This window comes from Cavia porcellus, unplaced genomic scaffold (genome assembly GCF_034190915.1).
Source record: "Cavia porcellus strain 051 isolate PalLab524CR breed Dunkin Hartley unplaced genomic scaffold, mCavPor4.1 scaffold_29, whole genome shotgun sequence".
NCBI lineage: Eukaryota > Metazoa > Chordata > Mammalia > Rodentia > Caviidae > Cavia > Cavia porcellus.
In genome coordinates this window covers 23,633,936-23,655,767 of record NW_026947512.1, presented here as the reverse complement: position 1 = coordinate 23,655,767, position 21,832 = coordinate 23,633,936, and the positions used below count along the sequence as shown (strand labels likewise).

Below are 21,832 nucleotides of genomic sequence, written 5' to 3'. Positions count from 1 at the left end.
ACCTACAAACTATTATGAAACTAAGATTTCACAGACATTTTAAATTCATTCAATTATATTTTAAAAGACTATCAATTTCCAAAATTATTTACATTTTATAGTCCTGCTCAGCAGTTACATATTAATAGAGTCACAAGCTTTGACTTAAAATCAAGAGTTTCTTAGAAAGACTTATACTCTGTATTAGCATTGAAAAGTTTGTCGTTTTCAGGTTATTTCGCATGCTTTATTAAAAATATTAACATTGTGTATTTCTCAAAAGAAATGGCAACATTAGGATGTTAGTTTTACCTGCATTCTGCCACATATTAAATAGACAACTCTAGAATAACTGTGGTTTGGTTTTGTTTTGTTAAAAATGACAATGTATGTGCAGATGATGTGGTTTGTGCCATGTTCCATTGGCCTGTAACACTGATTTACACTTTCAGCCAGCAAGAAATAGAACAAAGGGAGACCCTGCTCCGGGTTGGGTGGGGACATCAGAGGGAAGGAAGTCCAAACACAACCACACATGGTCCTGTCACAGCTGCCTTAAGGGACAACACACAAGCGCTGCTTGTCATGACTGGTTGGGACTATGACAGGCATCTCAGTTGGAACAAAATACTCATTCCACTTGAGATAAGGGGTAAAATTGTTTTAGTCTTTCTACAAGTTTGTGTAAGTTTAAAAGCAAACATTTTCAACATCTGAAAAGGCTCCTGAGTTATGTTAGGTAGCCACAGGCTGAGGACTTACCAAGGACAGGAGGGAGGGATGCTAGGAGCTTCCACGAGGGTGCCTGCAGCTTTCCTGGCCTGCAGGCATCGCCATCCAGCCAATGAGCAACTCAGTGATGCGGGGGGGAGGGGAGTCCCCACTACTCAGGGCTCTAGAATTCATTGCTGGGTTCTAATTTACAAATAATTTTGACCCCCTCTCTTTTCCCCACCAGGGGTTGCACTCATGACCTTGTGCTTGCCAGCTAGGTGCTTATACCTCTGTGCTAAATCCCCGACCCTTTTATGGTCCAGTTGTATAAAACATTTTAAAAGTAAGTGACCCTTATTGACAGACACTGAGATAAGTCTCATCTTTGACTGCAAATATAAAATAGAAAGTTTTTAAAAATGCATTTATGGAACTTTTCACTATACTAATCAAATTAAAACCTCTGGAGGTCAAGATTCAGTTGTTGATCTTAATTTTTATTTTTATTAGTACATGTTCATGGTTACAGTCATCGTGGGGATAAATATATATAACATATCTGCCTTCTCTTTATGTTCTCTTCTTCTCCCTTCCCTCCATATCTTTGTCCTCATCCAAGTTCAAAAGATCTATCTCCCTGTTTCTTCTTATCTTTTATTTAACTCTGTTATCTATACTTCTGGTTTTTCATATAAGAGAAACCATGAAATATTTAAATTCTTGTGTCCATTGTATTTCTCTTAGCATTATGGCCTCAAATGCCTCAAATGTATCCTTCTTTGTGCCAGAGTAGTACAATGTTACAATGCAATGACAGTTGAGTTCCTCTGGAATGGGCTACAGAAATATCATAGGCCATCATTGTGGGGTGAGGGGCCAATCATTTGATAAGACCAACATCAATTGACCCTCCCAGACTAAGCAAGGGGCTAACTCCTTATGCTGAGGTATTTAAAAGAAAAACTACAAGGGACAGCTAGGTGGGGGAAACAGGAGTGCCTGCCCTTTACCATGAAACAGTGTGACGCAGCCACTGGAAAAACACATGCATGACACCAATTACTGCTTCAAAGGCTGTTCTAATCAGGTCGCTCCTCTGCAGAGACAGCCTCAGTGGAGTCCTTGGCCATGCGGCTTCTGTGGAGCTCCTTAGCCTAACATTCCAGGCCCCACCCCGCTTTTCCAGCTTCCTCCTCCAAGCCCCCTTCAATCTGCTCTGGCAGCCTGGACGTATTGCTCTTGTAAGAATCGGTGACAGCAGCAAAACTTCAGTCAGTCTGTCAGCTCTAACACTGATGCAGATTCCACTCAGGAAAAAAACAATTCAAGTAAGGGAGGTTTGGTAAGATATTTGTTAAAACAAGTATTTGCACACAATCTGCTTTCTAAAGCATGCTTCAGTAGTTATGGACTTCTAAATATTGAGAGAAACTGGGACTTATGAGCTTCAGCAGCACTACCAGGTGCTAGAAACACTTTGAATACAAAGCACAATGTGTAATCCACCTCTACATTCAATGCCATGCTTTACACTTGTTTTCTGAATACCTGGTGGCTGGAATTAAAATTCTTCATCATATATTGTAACGGTGTCAGCAAGCCCTGCCAGAAGATGGGGAACTAGGTAGAGTTACACAGACTTACCTATGTCCAGGGTCCAGTCAGTCTGTTAGGAACAGATGATGGATTTAAAGTTCACAGCTCCTGGATTCAAGTCTTCTACCTTTTTATTGCTTGCTTACATTTTTAAAAATGAATTCAACCAGATCAAGGATTTAGCTCAGCGGCTCAGGCACCTGCCTGGTAAGCAAGAGTTTGTCAGTTCCATCCCCAGTACCAACAAATAAATCAATAAATAAAATAGACTGACCCAATTCACCAAACCACCGGTTCACAGGCTCAGAATTGTGCTAGAAGAGCATCTGGCTGTGTGGCTGTGTTATGGCATGTCCTGTTACCCACTGCGGAAAGAAGCAGAAAGATGAGAAAGAAGTAAGCTTTGAGATACCGATGAGTAGAGGAGTGGAGAAGGGCAAGGTCCAGTGGAAACTGGAAAACGAAAAGGAAGAATAAAACAAAAAGAAAAGGAAGAGAAGAGAACCTAAGCAGGAAAAGAACACGTCGTGTTTATGGAGCTTTGAAGTACTGAGACTTCTGACGCTACAGGTGTTCGTCTGAGTAACCCAGCGCTCTCCAGGCACCCCCGCAGCGGCGGGCTCTCCAGGCTGTGACAGAGACAATTCTTAGGGTTAACTTGATGGCCCCCAAAGTCAGCGTAGGCTGGCACTCTGATGTCTGTAAGACTTTTGAGTTGCTGATTATTTTAGGCTCTTCTGTCTTCATATGTTTTCAGCCCAATATTGGGTGCTTTCTTGTCCCACGGAAACCCTGAAGAAAAGTGTCTTACATGATGGTGAATATTACTACTGCGGGATTCCTTAATCTACCAGCTCCTGGGAGTCAGAGGTCAGGTGTCACCTCTCTAGTGTGAAAGTAATAATACAGTTCTAGCCCAAACTGCTTACTGAATGTCTAGAGTTAACAACAAAAAAGTTAGCACATCCTTCAGTGTTTACTGTTGATTCTGATAAATGCAGCATTTTAAAAAAATCGAGTGCCCTGAAGCGAGCTGCCGCCCAGTGAGAGGAGGGAAGCTCGTCTCCACCAGGCCGCGCCCTTGGCCCCGCCGCTCACCCCTCGGCTCACCAGCTGCGTTTCCTCCCCTCGGGAAGCGCAGCGCCTGGTTTCCCACCGCGTCTTTCCTCCGCTCCTGCTCGCTGAGCTCAAGTCCGCGCCTCCCTGCAAGGGTCACGCGCGTTTCCAACCAGGCACGGTGCGAAGCCCCAATGCAAAAACAGGATGAGCTTTGTCCCTCGCGGAGCGGGTACCCACTCCAGCAGAGGAGAGACTCGAGCTGACCGGGAGCCGGCATGCTCCAGCCTCGGCCTCCCCTGGGCTGAATTCCCCGCCCGCCCGCCGGCTCCGCAAGGACCGAGCCCGGGCAGCTCGCCCGGGTGCAGGGGGCCGGCCCCGGGCCCGGGTGGGCGGGGTGGGGAGGGACCGGGCTGACGCGTGGCGGCTGCGGACCAATCAGCGTGAGCCCCGCTGGGGGCGGGGCCAGGGCGGGCCGGGATGAACTAGCCCCGGCGAGCCCGCCGATCCCGGAGTCGCGCTGTGGCCGGGGACTCCTGGCGCTGCTGCTTTGGGCCGCTCCCAAGGAGCCTCGCCTGAGCGCGCAGCCATGGTGAGCGGGGGCTGCGGCACTCGAGGGGCCCGGGGGGAGGATGCCGCTTGGAGGAGGAAGCCTGGCTCTGTGAGAGGGCGGGCTGCGCGGGTAGGAGGGTCGCCGGGGCAGGCCAGGGTGTGGCTGGCTGCGCAGGGGACCCGGGAGTGTTTGGGGTTCATGGCGAGGGTGGGCCGTGCGGGCCGGCCGGGGCTGCTTCCCTGCCTCCTTACCTAAGCGAGGCGGATGTGAGCTAACGGAGTCCTGAGCGCGGGACAGAGCTGTGGTCTGGGCCGAGCGGCGAGAGGAGGTGCGGGGCAAAAAGTGGTGCGCGGCTCGGTGCGCTTCGCTCCAGCCCAGGATGCAGGGTCTGCTGTCTGCGGCGGGGCGCGCCCTGGAGTCTGGAGAGGACCGAGGGGCCCCCACCCCGCAGAGGTGCCCACGGGCAACTACAGTCCCCGCCTCGTCAAGATAGCCAATGGACCTGGGATGGCCAAGGACCTGCACGGGTTTCTCCAGGGCAGGAGTTCCCGGCAGTGCCCTAGCTTGGTCAGCGCGCCCAGACCAGAGGTCAGCCCCTTTGACTCCATACCTGACCAGGACTTTCTCTAAACTAAACTCTCCATGTCTGGGGAATAAATGCTGTTCTTTGCTCTACCTGCCTGTTGTTTTGGGTCCTCAGTGAAAACGGAGGGCTTGCGGTGCACACAGGTCCCCATCCTCATGGAAATCTCTTGAGCCCCACGTATGCGCAGAACCCTCTGGGTGGCTCTGAGGTGGTCTTGGAGGACAGTTCCTAAGATGCCAGAGGGTGGCTGCTGCCTGGTACACAGCTCTTCCTGCAACCGAGAAGTGCTCGGTCCTTTGAGACGTCCTCTGGACTACAGAACGAGGAGATGGGAAAGTCAGTCCAGCATGGGACGGACCTGAGGGAGGAGAACCGAGGGAATGGGTCTTCTGCCCTCAGTTGAAACCCTGAGTGTACTTACTTGCTTGGATTAGGCAATTGATTGCAGTGGACAGTGTCAGGTGTCCAGATTGGGCAAAAGTCTCTTTAATAAGGAGAACATATGGCTGACCATAATTTCCTCAGGTAATGTGCAGGCCTCAACAAAGATCTTTGTCACAGTAGCTCTGGATCTCGGTCCCAGAGTCTGATCTTAGAACCTCCAGGGGACCCTGTCTTGCAGTACAGGACCCAGAGCCTCCACAGCCAGCAGAAAGGCCACCGCACATTGGGATTTGGCTGTTTGGCTTTGACTTCCTCTAGTCCCTGCCCTGTAAGACATGGGCACAGCCACCACTTAAGTCCTGAGTAACTAAAGGGAATGAGACCCTGGAGGTGGTTTGGCTGCAGGTGGAGGGAGGCTTGGACAGAGGAGCCAGTCTTCTGGGTTTCAGTGAGGTACCTCTCAGCTTCAGGCTTTGGGGAAGAAGGATAAGGACTGCTCCCAGGAACACCTTTTCAAGCCCCAAGCCAGCTCACAGCATCTCCCTCTGCTCCCACCAGCATGAGTGCGTCTCCATTCACGTGGGCCAGGCTGGGGTGCAGATGGGCAACGCTTGCTGGGAGCTCTACTGCCTGGAGCACCACATCCAGCCTGATGGCACCATACCGAGAAACAAGACCCAGCAGAGCAGAAATGACTCCTTTGACACTTTTTTCACGGAGACAGATTCTGGCAAGCACGTGCCCCGGGTTGTCTTTGTGGACCTGGAGCCTGTGGTCGTAGGTGAGTGATCAGCCCATACTTCTCGCCAACCCCAATGTCGACAGGAAGCTCTGCTTAGGGGGAGAGCACTTGGGATGTAGGCAGTCCCTTGCCAGGCACAGTGCCAGAATCTGAGGTGTGCTGCTTTTGTCTAGATGCTGCCTTCAGGAGGGTTCCTGGGGACTTCCTATGCTGGGAGGACAATTGGTGACACAATTCTGCCAGGAAAATAGCAAATGTTTGAGTCAAGGCCAGACTGGAGTGGAATGGAGAGGAGACTTCCTTTTCCCACCCCTCGGGCTCTTGAGGTTAGCTTTGCCTCAGGCACTGGGAGCTGGGAACATTCCTAGTAGGTCCCTGCAACAGAGGATTGGGCCTGTGCGAACCTGTGGCTCCCAGGGGCATTGCTGCTTGTTCCTTCTGTGTCTGGAGCTCCTCAGAGCCCACTGTGAAAACCTCCCCACCTTTGCAAAGAGACAGCTGAGGAAGTTAAACTGGATGGGGCTTTTTCCTTTACTCTGTGTTCTTACCCTAAACAGAAGTGAGAATCCTCTAACTCCTCCCTAGCAAAAAGGAGTGGCCACAATCAGTAGAAAGCCTGTTAAAGGTGCACCTGACATCCCCCTCAGGCCCAGGTAACTCTAGGCTTTAGAAGTGGCTTCTGAAGCTCCCGGTGTCTATCACTGTCATGCAGTCACACTCAGGAGAGCTTAGGTTCTAGGGCCTTGTGTTCTTTAGGGGATGAGACCAGCCTTGCTTACCTCTGCCCCCCATCTCTTCCCTTCAAGATGGGGTAAGAACTGGTGCTTATAGGAAGCTCTTCCACCCTGACCAGCTGATATCAGGCACAGAAGATGCTGCCAACAACTATGCCCGTGGCCACTACACCGTGGGGAAGGAGATCATCGATGTGGTGATGGACCAAATCCGAAAAGTGGTGAGTGGGTCCAGGTGCCGCTGACACCTACAGGAGGGCACTGCAGCCTTAGCCTCCCTCCCTGGCCTGGCAGGCTGACTTGTGCAGGAAGACTGGGAAACCCAGCCGGTGGCTGGAACCTGACCCCACTCCTCTGTCCTGTCTGTCTACTCAGCTTCCCCTAGGGGGAGCTCTGTCTCATATGTGGGAGGGACCTAGAGTTGGAGATGTGACCTGTCTGCTTGATCCAAGACTCCTTTGGGTTTTGATCTGTCCCTTACAGCTGCTCAGTTTGTTGTTCTTAGGGTCCTGTGTAGTCTTTCCTGCTGGGAGAGGCTCTGCGCAGCTCCTAACCACTGTCCACTGTACCCATCCCCTGCCCAAAGCACTGAGAGTCCGGCCAGCGGGGAGCCAGTACTTGGGCTCTGTTGCTCTACAGGGATCCTCTGCATGAGTGTTGGGTGTGTGTACTCCAGTGACGTCTTTGTACCACTGAAAGCTCTAAAAGGTTCCTTACAACTGCTCTGGACGTTCTCTCTGCCACTCAGTAGAGACTGAGGCCTGTGTACATTCCAGGAAGAACCCAAGGCACGGGATTCCATGTTCTCCTCCTCAAGAATGCAAACAAAACAAAGCATCTCCTAGCGTTAGCCGTTTCGTAGACAGTCATTTCCTGTGTGTTTGGTATAGAGTGGTGCTTTTCTAGTGCAAGGAACACTTACATCAGGATGATCTAGGGCAGCTGGCAAACCTGCAGGTTCCTGGATTCAGGTGGGTGCCAAGCAGTGTAACTGAGCAAGCCCAGCTCTCTGACTACAAGTTCTGTGCCTTCCTCAACCTCCTCTCTCCCAACCTCACTCCTGCCGCTGTACGCAGCACTGTCTTCCTAGGTCAGCTGTCTCCCAGGAGCGCTGATCCCCCTCTAGGTGCTCTGCTCTTAGGTCTATAGAGGAGAAGCAGAGAACAGGAGGGTACTTCTGTGGTTGATGGAAATTTGTCTAAGTTGACTGAGTATGTAGACACAGTGCTTGTCAAAGCATGCATTTGTATGTATAAAACACACATACTTAGGTGCAAACTTCAGTCATCGATATACAGAAGTGCATGCAGTTGTCATTGAGTATCAGACCCTCCTTGCAGGACAGGAAAGAGTTCCTTACACAGAGGATTGGGAACAGTACATGTCCTCTGCATCCTTAACAGTGTTATTTCCTCCTCTAGACAGACCAGTGCAGTGGTCTTCAGGGCTTCCTGATCTTCCATAGCTTTGGAGGTGGCACTGGCTCAGGCTTTACCTCCCTGCTGATGGAGCAGCTTTCTGTAGACTATGGCAAGAAGTCCAAGTTGGAGTTTGTCATCTACCCATCGCCCCGAGTGTCCACAGCGGTCGTAGAACCCTATAACTCCATCCTGACTACTCACTCCAGTCTGGAACACTCCGACTGTGTCTTCATGATGGACAATGAGGCCACCTTTGATATCTGCAATCGCCACCTGGACATCGAGCACCCTACCTACAGCAACCTCAACCGGCTTGTCAGCCAAGTGGTGTCCTCCATCACCGCCTCCCTGCGTTTTAATGGCGCCCTCAACGTGGACCTCGCAGACTTCCAGACCAACCTGGTGCCCTATCCCCGCATCCACTTTCCCCTGGTGACCTACTCACCCATTATCTCGGCTGAGAAGGCCTACCACGAGCAGTTCTCGGTATCAGACATCACCAATGCCTGCTTTGAACCCTGCAATCAGATGGTCAAGTGTGACCCTCGCCATGGCAAGTACATGGCCTGCTGCATGCTCTATCGTGGAGACGTGGTTGCCAAGGATGTGACTGCTGCCATTGCCACCATCAAGATCAAGCGTACCATCCAATTTGTGGACTGGTGTCCCACAGGTTTCAAGGTAAGTTGGGGATGAAGGGCGGGCTTAGCCTGTGACCTGTGCAGCCTTCAGGAGGGAGATTCCCCCAGAGCTGCAGGCATGAAGGACAGATATGCTGGGAAGGCATGAACAGGGCGAAGTGCAGGTTCAGAAGCTGCCTTTAACTTGGTCCATCCCATGTGGCCTTGAAGCCAGGCCTTTGGACCAGAGGTCACAATTGGGTTCTCCCTAAAAGATCACCTTTGTAAAAGGACAAGGATCCAGTTTCCTGCCACTTAGCCTGGCGGGTACGCTTTCCCTGGGTGCGCCCGTCAAGTAGCGGGGAATGGTCTCACCCGCAAGTGCCAGTGACACGGCCATGTGGTCTGGCTCCCGCTCTGACGGGAACACTTGTGAAAGCCCAGAGAGACCTTCTGTCAGACTGGGAGACAGCTCAGGAGACTTCTGTGTCTGCACCTGTGAAGGCAGTTGGTTTTGCAGTCATGCAGAACTTGTTTATGTCTGCACTGCTATCAGTTCCCGCTCCCAGGATGCTGGGAATGAGGCCCCGTTTCAGCCATCGGTGCTTTGCTCTGGGGGTTAGGACTGGGAAGAATCGATGTGGCTGCCAGGGCCTTAGAAGACAGGTGCAGCTTTCCAGCCCTGTGACACTGCTGCGGGCATGACCACAGTGAGCAGGAGGCAGGGACCCGGCTTATAAAGATGCTGGCCCCTTGCTAGTGTGGAAAAGCTGTTTGCAGTGCAGCATGGAGTGGGATACTGGAGGGGAGATCACCCTGCTTCCCTTTAGGAAGAGCTCGAGCTGCTCAAAGGAAGAACAGGCTGCTCTGGTAGGAAGCGGTAGGCTTGCTGTCCCCAGAGGCATTCATGGCGAGGTGACCATGATTACATGAGGGGGTGGGAGAGTCCTGAATAGGAAATGTTTTCAATATTCTGTGTTCAGGATAGACCAGTGTTTAAGAAGGTTAACTTTAGATTCAGCTGGAGATTTTCAGAGTTTTATGTTCAACTTCATTTCCTAACCTACAGGAAAGAGGCTAGTACAGCTAACAGCCATTACCCACTCCCCAGATTTCACATCTAAGTTTATTCCCTTTTCCAATTTTATTTTTTATTTTGAGCCCTTTTTTCCTTTGAGACAGAGTCTTGCTGTGTTGCCCAGGCTGGGCTCGGACTTCCCACCCTCTGGCTACATCCTCTTCGGGGGTTGGGATTGTGGGGGCCTGATTCTGCCCAGCTTCCACCCTGTTTCTGGGCAGTGACCTGGAGGCACCAGCGTCCTCTCATAGAATGGCCCACGTTCTGGATTTGTCTATTCCTGGAAGTAGCGGTCTCTTCTCTCTACCTGTGTCTTACAGGTGGGCAAATGCCAAATGCTGGGAACCACCCCTTCCCCAGCCACATTGTTGGGGCAGACCTCTCCCAGGACTCACTGAGCCAGCAGCTTAGACCACTCTCTGTTTCTTCTTAGGTTGGCATCAATTACCAGCCCCCCACCGTGGTGCCTGGGGGCGACCTAGCCCGGGTGCAGCGGGCAGTCTGCATGCTAAGCAACACCACCGCCATTGTTGAGGCCTGGTCCCGCCTCAACCACAAGTTTGACCTGATGTTTGCCAAGCGGGCGTTTGTGCACTGGTACGTGGGCGAGGGCATGGAGGAAGGAGAATTCTCCGAGGCCCGAGAAGACATGGCTGCTCTGGAAAGAGATTATGAAGATGTGGCCATGGACTTTGTGGAAGAGGAGGACGAGAACGAGGAATACTAGGTGGTCTCGTCCTCTGCAGCGCCTGACCTCTCCCCAGTTGTACCTCTGCTTCCTTGTGTCCACTACTCCCAGCAAATACATGTGTGTCACAAATACTGTGCCGTTCTGTCCAGGCACCAGGCCTTCCCAGCACCCTTTGCTGAGCAGGGGTGGACTGAACTCTGCCTCCAGGGACCCCCCTGGTAGCCTCTGAGGAGTGGTGCTGAGTCCACCTGAGAGGTGGGTGCTACTTCAACCCTGGGCTGTGCTGCTGTGCCTTCCTGTGCGACCCCATGGAGCCCCGGTACCCAGCCCACCCCACGGAAGCGTAAACCTAGAGAGGCCGCGAAGGCCCTCTGCCCCTAGCGTTCAGGGGGTAGAAACTGCTCCATTCCAATGCCTGCAAGGGGCCAAGCCTCATTAACCTGGTCTCACCATCAGAGGGCAGTAGAGGTCGACGCCGCAGACAACTTGTAGGTGGCATCTTAGAATTTAGGGCCCCTCCCCATGACTTAGGGTCCAGGAAACAGGATTCCTGAAAACAGGGTCCTTAGCCTGGGGCTGTGTGGTAGCCCTGTCCACCCACTTATCCACTGTGTGAGTAACAAAGTGTCTGTGTGCCTTCCAGGGAAGGAAATCTGTAGCTTTGTTCTCCAAGCAGTCTTAATTAAGGAAGGTGGGGAGATCGTTCTCAGGACAAGCCCTATGCCTCACCTGTGGTCTTCAGACCTTAGTGTACTATAAATGGTTCTGGCAGTGGTGAAGGCTGAGCAGAAGGCCCCTTCCAGCACAGTCCAGCCTTAAGGAATTTCTCTTTAGTAATGCACTGGACAAGTGGCCTGAGCCTGGAAGAGAAGTAGAGTGGTGCTCTCTGAAAAGGTCGGGACTCTCCAATGGCCAGTGCTGCTCCTGTGAGGGTGACCCAGCCAGAAGGGTCCCCACTTCTGTATTCTGGCCTGCTGGGGTTTGGACACTCAGTATGTGACTCAGGACTGGTTTTGTGCCTCCCCTCCAATCAGTCTTGAGGCTCCCTCAAAATGTCCTCTGTCTGTGGCCTTGCTTTGGGTTCCAGAGACTAGTTGCTAGCATCATTTAAAAATAAAAGAGTGAGCCTTGCCTGATTGATGCCCCAAGGGGCTGTCTGATAGGAGGGAGACCCAGAACCCAGACCCACAGATTTCACCCCTCGCATAGAAGTGCATGGATTGGGTTGGGTTCATGGTCCTATGTGATTATCCTGGCCAAGCAGTCCATCTCTCTCCATTTTCTTTTTTCTTTTTTGTGATACTGAGGATTAAATCCAGGATCTTTGCACTGAGCAACATCCCCAGACTTTTCTATTTTTGAGACTGTGTCTTGATAAGTTGCCTGGGCTAGCACTGAAATTTTAATTGTCTTGCCCCAGGCCCTCACAGTGCTGGGATTACATGTCCCACTGTGTCTGACTTCTCCATTCTCCCTGTCTTCCTCTCTGACTGCAGTTCTGAGTAGAGCCTGACAGTCTCCTCCCTGGCTGTTACTCCCTTTTCCCTCAGTCCTCGTAGTTCCCCAGAGACAAGATTCTTTTCTTTTATGTTGCTTCTCCAATAGTCCCAACTGTGGCAGTGATGTGACATTTTCCTGATTCGTGCCCCACCCCACCCCCTTTTTAGTAACACAGCTCTCCTGGTGTACTTGTTGAGTCTCTATCTCTCTCTGTAAAAACCGCTCCTGGTGCATCCACTCCTGGGTCCACTCCTGGTACTTGAAGGGCTGGGACTAGGTGGGGAATGAGGTATAGAAGGAAGGGAAGGAGCCTAGACAGAGGCCCTGGGGGTGCCTGTTAAATGACGGGTCTGTTCCAGTGCTCAACCAGTATCTTCACCCAGGACCCGAGTAGCTGGTGTTTCTTTCCTTCCTTCCTTTCCCTGCTCTTTCACTCCCTGAGCACATGAATTTATACCTGCTAGAAGTTCTTCAGCAGTTCCCTAAACCATGAGAGAGACCAGCCCTCCCCGCCTCCAGGTGGCCCAAGAAGCAGGAAGATGTCCACTGGGGGCTGGAAATCTGATCCTGCACTCTTGTGATAGATAAGATACAGATGACATCAGTTGCAAGCAGGGGCAGCAAGGATGTGGATCAGCTGGTGGCTGCCCTATCTGCTCTCATGACCTGCACGTGGAACAGAACATAGGTCACGTTCTCCTCTTTCATTCCCTTTTAGTACTTTTGAGAGAAACAGGAACAAGCTTTGGCAAATCCTGGCCTTAACCCTTCCCACCCACTTCAAGGCACTGCATAGGCCCGAGTCCCAGGGAGAGCTTTGCCTGGGTTCTTTTCAGATTCAAGCATCAACAGGATAAGACTGGAGAAGACAAATTCTTACTTTAGGAGCTATGATCTCAAACTGTCATCCCTTGGATTCTGAGGGCTCTGTTTGAAGCCTGAGCACAAAGCAAGCGTTGCCTTTCTGGAACTGGGATTTTTCTGACTGGTGTTATTCCTGGAGCTGGCGGCAGATGGGCTATAGCCCTGGCTGGAGCAGGTCTAACCCTAGATGGCCTTCCATTTGTGCCCTGCAGCCCGTGGACCTTGGCTCTGTGGAGTCCCTGACAGGTGTACAGTCCAACAGAAGAGCATATGAGAACTAGGAGGGGTTCTGTTTCCCATCATCTCCCTCCTCCCCCAGTCCTGTCCAGTGCGGTGTGGTAGCTGCAGGAAAAGAGATGCGTGCCTCTCACTCACTGGAGGTGTGGAGACCTCATCAGGTAACCCTCTGCCCTCGCCTTGCAGAATGCAGACCAGACACCTGGTGAAAAGCAGCCCTACGCGGTGGGATACAGAACTCAGGCAACTAGGATGAAACTGAAGCCCGCAGCTGTCTGGGCTGCAGGCCGCTCCCCCAGCCCATCCCTTCTCGCTAACCTCCTGCGATCTGATTTTCCCCATCAAGTCTGAGCAGCTCCCTGCCCGTCTGGGTGGCTCCTTAGAGGGATGTGGCTGGGCTTCTGGGAAGGGCTGCTCCCAGGCTGTCACAAAGGCAGCAGGCAAATCCGGTAAAGGACTTCATTCAGCAACAACTGAAGGGGAGCAGGTAGCAACGCTGGCCCACTCAGTCATCTCGGAATGTGTCCCTCCAGGGAACAGTGCCCACCTCATGCCTGGGCCCCTGGGGTGGACTCTACCCCAGTACACACCACGCCTGCTTGCTAAGTTTAAAGCTTTGCAGTGGCAGGCAGGACGGTGTGGATGTCCACTTCACGCGGGTGTGTAGCCACACAGGGGGCATGGCTTGTGAGTGATGGCACAGATCCTGAAGCCAGGGTCCCTGGGTGCACATGCCAGCTTTGCCCCTTAATCACTGGGTTGCCTCAGCCACATCCTGGGCCTCAGCTCCTGCTCTACACAATAAGACAGGACAGGACCTGCTTCGGGTTGTCGTGAGGAGGAACCATACAATGCTTGGGACATGACAGGGCCTCAGTACTATTGGTGATTATTACCGCAGTTGTGATCATGACCCCCACTGTAAATGAGGGGGCTTTGTGTGTTTAAGCACTTCCTTTTCCATCACTCTTCTCCATAGAATTGTCCTCAGTTCCTTTCCTAAAACCATGTCATGAAATAAAAATGGAAAGGACTGCAAATGTAGCACCATGGGTTCAATCCTCAGTAGCACACTGGGAAAAACACCCGTGTTATGACTTGAATTGGGTATAACTTAAAATCAGATCTTAACCTACAGAATGGGAAAAAATATTTGCCAGCTGCAATTCAGACATAGGACTAATATCTAGAATATATAAATAAAGCAAAAGAATTACATCCCCCAAAATAAAAGACCCAATCAAAAAATAAGCAAATGAAATGAATAGACATCTCATAGAAGTATAAATGGCCAATAAACACATGAGAAAATGTTCAACATCACTGGCCATTAGAGAAGTAACACTGAAATTCCATTTTACTCTAGAAAAACTGGCTATCATCAAGAAACCAAATAATAAATGCTGGTGAGGTGGTGAATGTATTTGGTCTTGGACCTTTCTTATTGTGAGGTATCTTATTTCTGCCTCACTTTCATTGGCTGTTACTGGACTACTTTGGGTTTTATATCTTTTTAGTTCAGTTTTGGTCATTTAGGTATATTCAGGAATCTACCCCCTTCTTCTGGATTTTCTAATTTATTATAATACAGATTTTCATAGTGGCTGCTAATAACCTGATACTCAGCTCTATCAGTTGTGATTTCACCCTTTTGACTTCTAATTCTGTTGATTTAAGTCCTTCCTTTTTTTTTTTTTTTTCATTTTTATCGGTACCGGGGATCGAACTCACGACCGCCTGCTTGCAAGGCAGCTGCTTATGTCGTTGAGCTAAATCCCCAGCCCCAGTCCTCCCTTTTTTTGATTGGCCAAAGATTTGTCTGTTTTGCTTAATCTTTCAAAAAACCAATCTCTTCAGTTCATGGATTTTTTTTATATTGTTCTGCCTCAATTTTTAATTCCCGCTCTGATCTTTATGATTTTCTGCCTCGTACGAGGTTTGCATTTTGATTGTCCTTGTTTTTCTAGGTACATTGTTAGGTTATTTATTCAAGCTTACTCTTGTTTTTTGAATGTGAGCATTCATGGCTATAAACTTTCCTCTTAGGACTGCTTTCATTTTTGTCCCATAGGTTCTTGTATGCTGTTCTGGCACTATCATTTGATTCTAGGAACTGCCTAATTTCTTCCTTAATTTCTTCTGTGACAGATTATGAATAAGAGTGTTTTGTTTAATTTCTGTGTGTTTTCACAATTTCTCTGGTTTCTTCTGCCATTGATTTTGGTTTTTACTGCACTATGAACTGATGATATGCATGGGATGATTTTGATTCTTTTGTATTTGTGATTTATGGACTAATATAATCTATTTTGGAGAAAGTTCCATATATTGCTGAGGAGAATGTATACTCTGTTCAGTGGAACACTAGATACTGATTAAATCTAATTGTGCAAAAATGTGGTTCAACTCTGATATTTGATTCCTTTTTGTTTGTTTAGTTGATCTATTCATGAATGTGGTATATCAAGGTCCCCCACTATAGTTCAATGTTTATTTTTGCTTGACGTCCACTAGGTATTGGTATTTAAAACAAACAAAAAAATTATCCAGGTAGTAATGACAGGCATCCAGAGTTGAGACTATGCTCTTAATCATGAAGAACAGAATCTATAGATCCAGATAAACTGGGTTCTTAATCATTTACTAGCTGTGTAACATTGGGCAAGTTGCTCAACATTTCAGTGCTTCACTTTTCTCCACATTAAGGCAAACAATAACAACACCTAACTCATAAGACTATTGTGAGAATTAAGTGAAGAAATTATTTCATAAGTGATAGTTATCACTGTTTTTATATAGTAGTATTCTCTTATCCCTGGGGAATACATCTTAAGACTCCCCCCCCCCAGTAGACGACCAAAACCAAGGATAGTACCAAAAAATACATACCATGCTTTTTTCCTATACATATATGCCTACTACAATTTATGAATTTGGCACATTAAGAAATTAATAATAGAACAATGATAACAATATATTGTAATAAATGTTATAGGTCCTGTGGCGTACACCTTTATTACCAGTGGTCTGGAAATCTGAGGCAGAATCTCAAGTTCAAGCCTAGCCTGGGCAATGGAGCCACTTAGCAAGACTGTGTCTCAAAAAAAAAAAAAAAGAAAGAAATGGGAATGTAGTTACGAGAATGTGATTTTTCTTCAAAGAGTCAAGACAAATTTTAGTATTTTCAGACAGACTGTGGGTAACTCAAACTGCAGAAGACGGTTACTGTATTAATGAAGTTGTGGACAACTCTTGAGAATCACCAGAAAATTCTTTCCATGCCTAGTCAAAGCTTTGGGTATACCTGTAATGCAGTACATACCCTTCTCTCCAAAGCAACAAAAATAGGTGTCTGCTGATTTGAGTCCTGAAGACCAACTGGGGTCGGGTCCCTGCACCTTTCTGTATCTCTTGTTTCTTCTCTGCCCAGGCATTATCTTACACTCTTTAAGTCTCTCAGAAACTGTCAATAATTTATACATTGCAACTTCTGCTTTAATACATAAACATTAGGTCAAAAGCAAGACCCTGAGAATGCAGCTCTAATCAACTAAAACAGATGGCAACAGAGCCTTCAGGAGGCCACGCTCCCCTCATATTTATTCAGCTGGCAGCCAGGAAAACAAGTTTCTTCTGCTTTATGTGCAAAACTTTCCTTTCAGGCTGATCATCTGGTGCTGCCACTGACATATCACAAAATGGCATAGAAGTATCAAGAACAGTAATTTATTCCTGAAATTCATCTTCTAAGAGCTCTGGGCATCTGCTACGTCGACCTTTCTTAGCCCCAACCTCAGCTGTCACCCACATTAAATTACTTTCTAAATCAGAGGTAAACTTTACATCATAAAATATCATTCATAGCCACATCAATCCAACCTGAAATCTGTATTACTCTCTTGACCTGACTCCTAGATAACCACAATTCACAGATCGACCAACTTTGCCCTATCAATATGCCTCATCCTGATGGTGTATTACACAAATAGATTACCACAGCTGCAGCTCACTTTGTTGATGTATAAGAGCAATATTTTAGGAGCACTCTGGCTCCCCTGGGTGATATATAGTTGAAATGTTGTCTGAGGGAAGCATGAGGGTGATGTATGACCCTAACAAGGGCACCAACTGGGGGACAAGTTCAAAGTGGGTTCAGCTTAGCTTGTAGAGGCAAAGAAAAGAAACACAACTCAGGTTCCACCAAGCAACAATCCCCGTAGCTTCCTAAGACCCATGAATCCAGGAAAGACAGCAGCCGCACACACAGGTAAAGAGCCAGCTCTCAAACACCTGCACTTTAGGAATGATTGTAATGACTAAATCTCCCCCAAGGCTTAAGTGAAAACAAAGGCATGAAAATGCTACTTTAACAGTCTGTATGTATGGTATAGTTCATGATAAAATTAGTAAGGGAAATTGCATATAGACATCCATTTTTAGTAATCTGTAAGTTACTCAGCAGTTTGGACAACTGTAGATATGTACACCAAAAGACATACACAAGGATGTTCCTATCAACATTATGGTACTAAGCTCAAACAGACAACACTGAGGTCCATCTACTGTTGATGGGAGTGTCAATTAACTAAAGCCACAGTCTGGGTCATTCAGAGCAACTTTTTTTTTTTTTTTTTTTTTTAAGCTCATGACCCTGGAGCCAGTTAGTCTAGGCAAGGCTCTGAGGGCTATGGGAGGCACTCCTTAGATTGCTTATCCTGTCTGGCCAGCCTGAATATCCTTGTCTTATGGTGACAGTGGTGACACAAGAGCTCAATCTTCTAAGCACTATTTCCAAGACTGAATCACTTTTCTTGCTGTTTTCTAAGCAAAAACAACTCACATGGCCAAACCAATGGCAGAGAATTATACCCTAACCATTGTGGAAAGACACTAAAGTTATATTACAAAGGATATAAAAATGGAGAAGCTGGTCAATAATGCATTTATCTCTGGTATGCATCATTTATCCCTGGTAAATGAAAATTGATATATTGAATACAATACAGCAATGAAAATGAATTAACTTCCATGTACAGTATCCTGGATCTCTCAAAAGCAATGCTGAAGAAAAGAAGTTAGACACAAAAGAATTCAAAAGTCTGGTTCCATTTATATACAACTGCAAATGGCACAACTAATAATGGTATTATAAGTTTTGTGTGTGTGAAGAGTCACCATTAAGGAATGATGATTAGAAATAGTAATCAGGAGGAATTTTGAGTGGTTGTGATATTTCTTCATCTCACTAGTGGCTATACTGATCCATTCACACAGTGAAAACTTTTTCAGGACATGTATAATTTGTGGATTTTATGTATTTGTTCTATTTCAAGAAATAAGTTCCCTTGAAAAAGTGAGCATGCAGGTTTCTTCATGCATAGGGCAGATAAAAGATGAGAAGACATTTAAAAATAAGTCAACATTTAAACCACAAATGTGTTAAGGTCATGACACATTTGGCATAAAGAGTGGCATACAGAGTAACATCAAGACAAGCTACTGCAGGGGCAAAGAAAGGAAGGGGTTTCCCTTCAATAGTTGGTTTAGTCCTACTCACCTTAGTTGTATACCGCTCCCCCAAATAGCTTGCTAATTGTACATTCAAATGAAGCAAAGGAAAGCTTGTTTCTGGGAATACCATCTGTCATCTTTCAGAGTACTGCATTAATTTGAAAAAAGAGATTCAAAATGAGAATGTAGGAGCCTGTGAGACTTCTGGAATTCCCAGACCACAGAGTTCTTGAGACACTGAGGAAGAGTTTGGGTAATGGACATTGAGCCTGAGCCCTGTGTGCCTTGGGTTTGAACTACAAGAGAAAGAGCAGAGACAGGAAAGGGGAGAGTAGGAAGGAGCAGAACAGTGGGAGGAACAAGGCTGGGGAGGAGTTTTGGAGCAAGGAGGTCATATAATTAAAGCATTTAGTGATGCAGACACACTAAGGGGAATCCTAAGATCCCAAGATTATTCACTCTTCCTGAGAAGACTACTGAAGCTCTGCTCTGCAAATAACTCTAAACATCTTGCTGAATTCTCAAGAGGCTTGGGCTGTTCTTTACATTTTCCTGAGAGTCATTTGATTTTGCTTAAGCTGGTTCCCATCTTCTAAGGTATGATTAAGGTTTGGACATATTTCCGGTCACATCATGTGAGCTGATGTGAATTTGCAATGAGACCACACATTTCTCTACCACTTAGTATCAGAATAAAAAGGAATATAATGTCCAACAGATGAGGGAAGATATGAAAACTCACAAAAACTAGAAAGGAGAGACTGAGGCAAAAATTCCAGACTAGTGTTAACTCTTATGTTATTCTAAAGACTTTGCAAAATGATATTCTTCCCTCTAAAAGGAATTGAGCCAGATATAGTGGTACATGCCTGTAGTCCCAGCCACTTGGAAGATGAGGCAGAAGGTCACTTGAGCCAGGGAGTTTGAGGCCAGTCTTAATGACAATAGCAAGCCTCTATATCAAAAAGATAAAGTGAAAGTAACTGAGAAGAGAGTAAGGAGCAGAAACTAGACCTGAGTGTAATATAAATGATAAATTGTAGTGGCAAAAAGTACAGGATTTGGTATTCAACAAACCAGAATCCTATAGTAGTTACTTAACCTTCTGAATCTTAATTTTATAAGCTTATGTGTTTTGTGAACATTAATTCACATGTTTGAAAATACTAAACAGTGTAAATACTCAACAAAACTACAGAATGCCCAGGAAGTATTAGCTATGGTTATATTTTTTGGGAGAATTCATGGCCAGAAGGTAAATGGTGTCACTATGGTATGTGTCCATTGATTCCTCAGAACAGGAAACAATGTGCCTTGGACATTTCAGGATGCCATTGGAGAAACAGTAGGAAGCTTTGAAAGCATGTTTAGGTTAGAAAGTCTAAAAAAAAATGATAGATTTCAAATAAGGAGAACCTGTGATTTTCTGAGCTCAGGGCCACTCAGCAAATGTATTCATAATCTCTAGGTGCCATCTGTTTAATCAAAATGATTTACCTCTCAATAAATCAGCAGTGCTCTAGTGTTACTTCTGTAGGTTCAAATTCATTATGTCTATAAGTTTTTCATATTGAGAAAGTATAATATTATGAGCAGCTGGGTTAGGCCTTTCAAAAGGCCATATATGAACCAAGCTAATCTTTTTTGGGGTTTTGGGACTCAATATCAAAAATGAACCTAGCATTAAGTAAACAATTGTTGGAATAAACCTAGCTATCAGATGATATTAAAACAAAGCAAATGGTCATACTCAGTATCTAAAATTTCCATGAATTAATATTTGTTAAACGAAGAAAGATTAAAAACTCAGTCATGATTAAATCATTTGATGACTACAACCTGCAAAATCCAGAACCCAATGAGGCATACATAGTGCTGGGCATATCAATCTGTCTTGTTTGTTTAGAGACAATGTCTCACTATATAGCCTTGGCTAACCTCAAACTCTTGATCTTCCTTGTCTCACTTATTTTTTCATTGCTGGGACAACATAAAGTTAAAGCAGGAGAGGTTGATTCTGGCTCAGTTTATAGATGTTTTGGTTCATAGTCAGCTGGCTCAAAGGCAGGATGGCATGGCATAAGGGCACAGCAGCAGCGGAAAGCAGAGAGAGATCAGGAGCAGAGGGAGGGAGATATATCCTTCTAGGCTACACTGCCAGTGATCCACTTTCTCTGGCCACACTCTACCTCCAAACATCACATTTAGCTACAAATTCATCAGTGGTCTAATCCACTGACAGGTATCACATTCCCATAATCCAATCACTCCCAAAAGGCCCACCTAAGAGAGCATGAGGCTTTGGGAGACATCGATAACCATAACACACCTGCCTCAACCTCTTAAATGCTGGGAACATCCACCATCTCTGACCTACAGTAACGTCTTCTAACGGAATTAAACTTTTAATATCTTTTCCCCTCATCTATGAGAAATGAGTTTTTACTTTCCATACTTAGGCAAAACTTTAAAATGATTATTGGCACATAGGTATACTCTGCAAATTCATTTGTGCTAGTTAACTAACTGTACAAAATACTTTCTCTAAAAGTTTCATATGAGTCCCCTGGAAGACATACCCACACCATACTATATATCTCTTAATAACAGTGAGATACTTTTCACTTATTTCTTATCAGTTTTATGCTATGAAATAAATGTTGGTAGATATATTTTCAAATAAACATCTTCAAAGGATTGCAATACAACTTGGTACATTAGCATATGCTTGCACCAAATGTCATCCTGTACACATAACAAGGGTTTTATAGCTAACAATGGAAGCATAAACAGACACTAACATTTACTAATAGTCTACTACTCACCAGGAGTTATTCCCACATTTTTCTCATATAGTGCTCACAGACATAGTCCGTGAAGGGGTATTATTTTTCCTTCTGCAAATGAGGACTTAGGAGTGAAGACTAAGTAACTCGTTTAAGGTCACGTAATTACTTAATAAGATTCACATTCACTTAGTGAGATTCACATTCCAAATGTGTAAAAAATATGTCTTACTCCAAAGCTTGTGCTTTTATTCCAGGCATAATCAACTAAAGACAGGTGAAGCAGGCTATATAGAATTTCAGCAAGAATATAACCTCAAATACTAAAATAAAAAAAATGCAATGAAAGCAAATTTGCTACACTGCACCATTCTAAAGCACTTAAAAATATATGGTTCATTAATATTGTTCTACCATGACCAGTATGTACAATATCTCCCTAAAAAGGAAATACCAGGCTTACTCAAGAGACTAATATAGCCAGTTTTAACTACTTATGTCAAATGTATGTGTTGCACCCATGAGTGAAAAGAGTAAATGAAAGGACTAGGTTATTTCAAAGAATGGTTCTTCAGGAATTGCCTGATGTCACCCAAGCAGATACTAAATATCTTTTCAAACAATATACCTGCCTGGCAAGCTCAAGGTGTTGAGTTCAATTCCTAGTACAAAAAAGAAAAAAAAAGAAACATATTCTTGAGATAACAATGTCAAACTATTCCTGTAATGTAAGATCCTACAAGTAGACTATTATCTTTATTACACGATCATGGACAAAGG

The 21,832-nt window shown here is 46.4% G+C and overlaps 1 protein-coding gene across 2 annotated transcripts; it reads left to right on the top strand.

Annotated features, from left to right (window-relative positions):
• The first annotated feature begins 3,822 nt into the window (after nucleotides 1-3,822).
• Nucleotides 3,823-15,161, top strand: LOC100729187 (tubulin alpha-8 chain-like). Of its 2 annotated transcripts, XM_003474703.5 has the most exons (5): nucleotides 3,823-3,937; nucleotides 5,427-5,649; nucleotides 6,417-6,565; nucleotides 7,766-8,446; nucleotides 9,897-15,161. In XM_003474703.5, the coding sequence occupies exons 1-5, from the start codon at nucleotides 3,935-3,937 to the stop codon at nucleotides 10,188-10,190; spliced, it is 1,350 nt and encodes a 449-aa protein (XP_003474751.2). In that variant the 5' UTR covers nucleotides 3,823-3,934; the 3' UTR covers nucleotides 10,191-15,161. The 2 variants fall into 2 exon arrangements, with proteins under 2 accessions (XP_003474751.2, XP_063095729.1); XM_063239659.1 differs by lacking the exons at nucleotides 5,427-5,649; nucleotides 6,417-6,565 and having other exon boundaries at nucleotides 3,838-3,937.
• The last annotated feature ends 6,671 nt before the right edge of the window (nucleotides 15,162-21,832 follow it).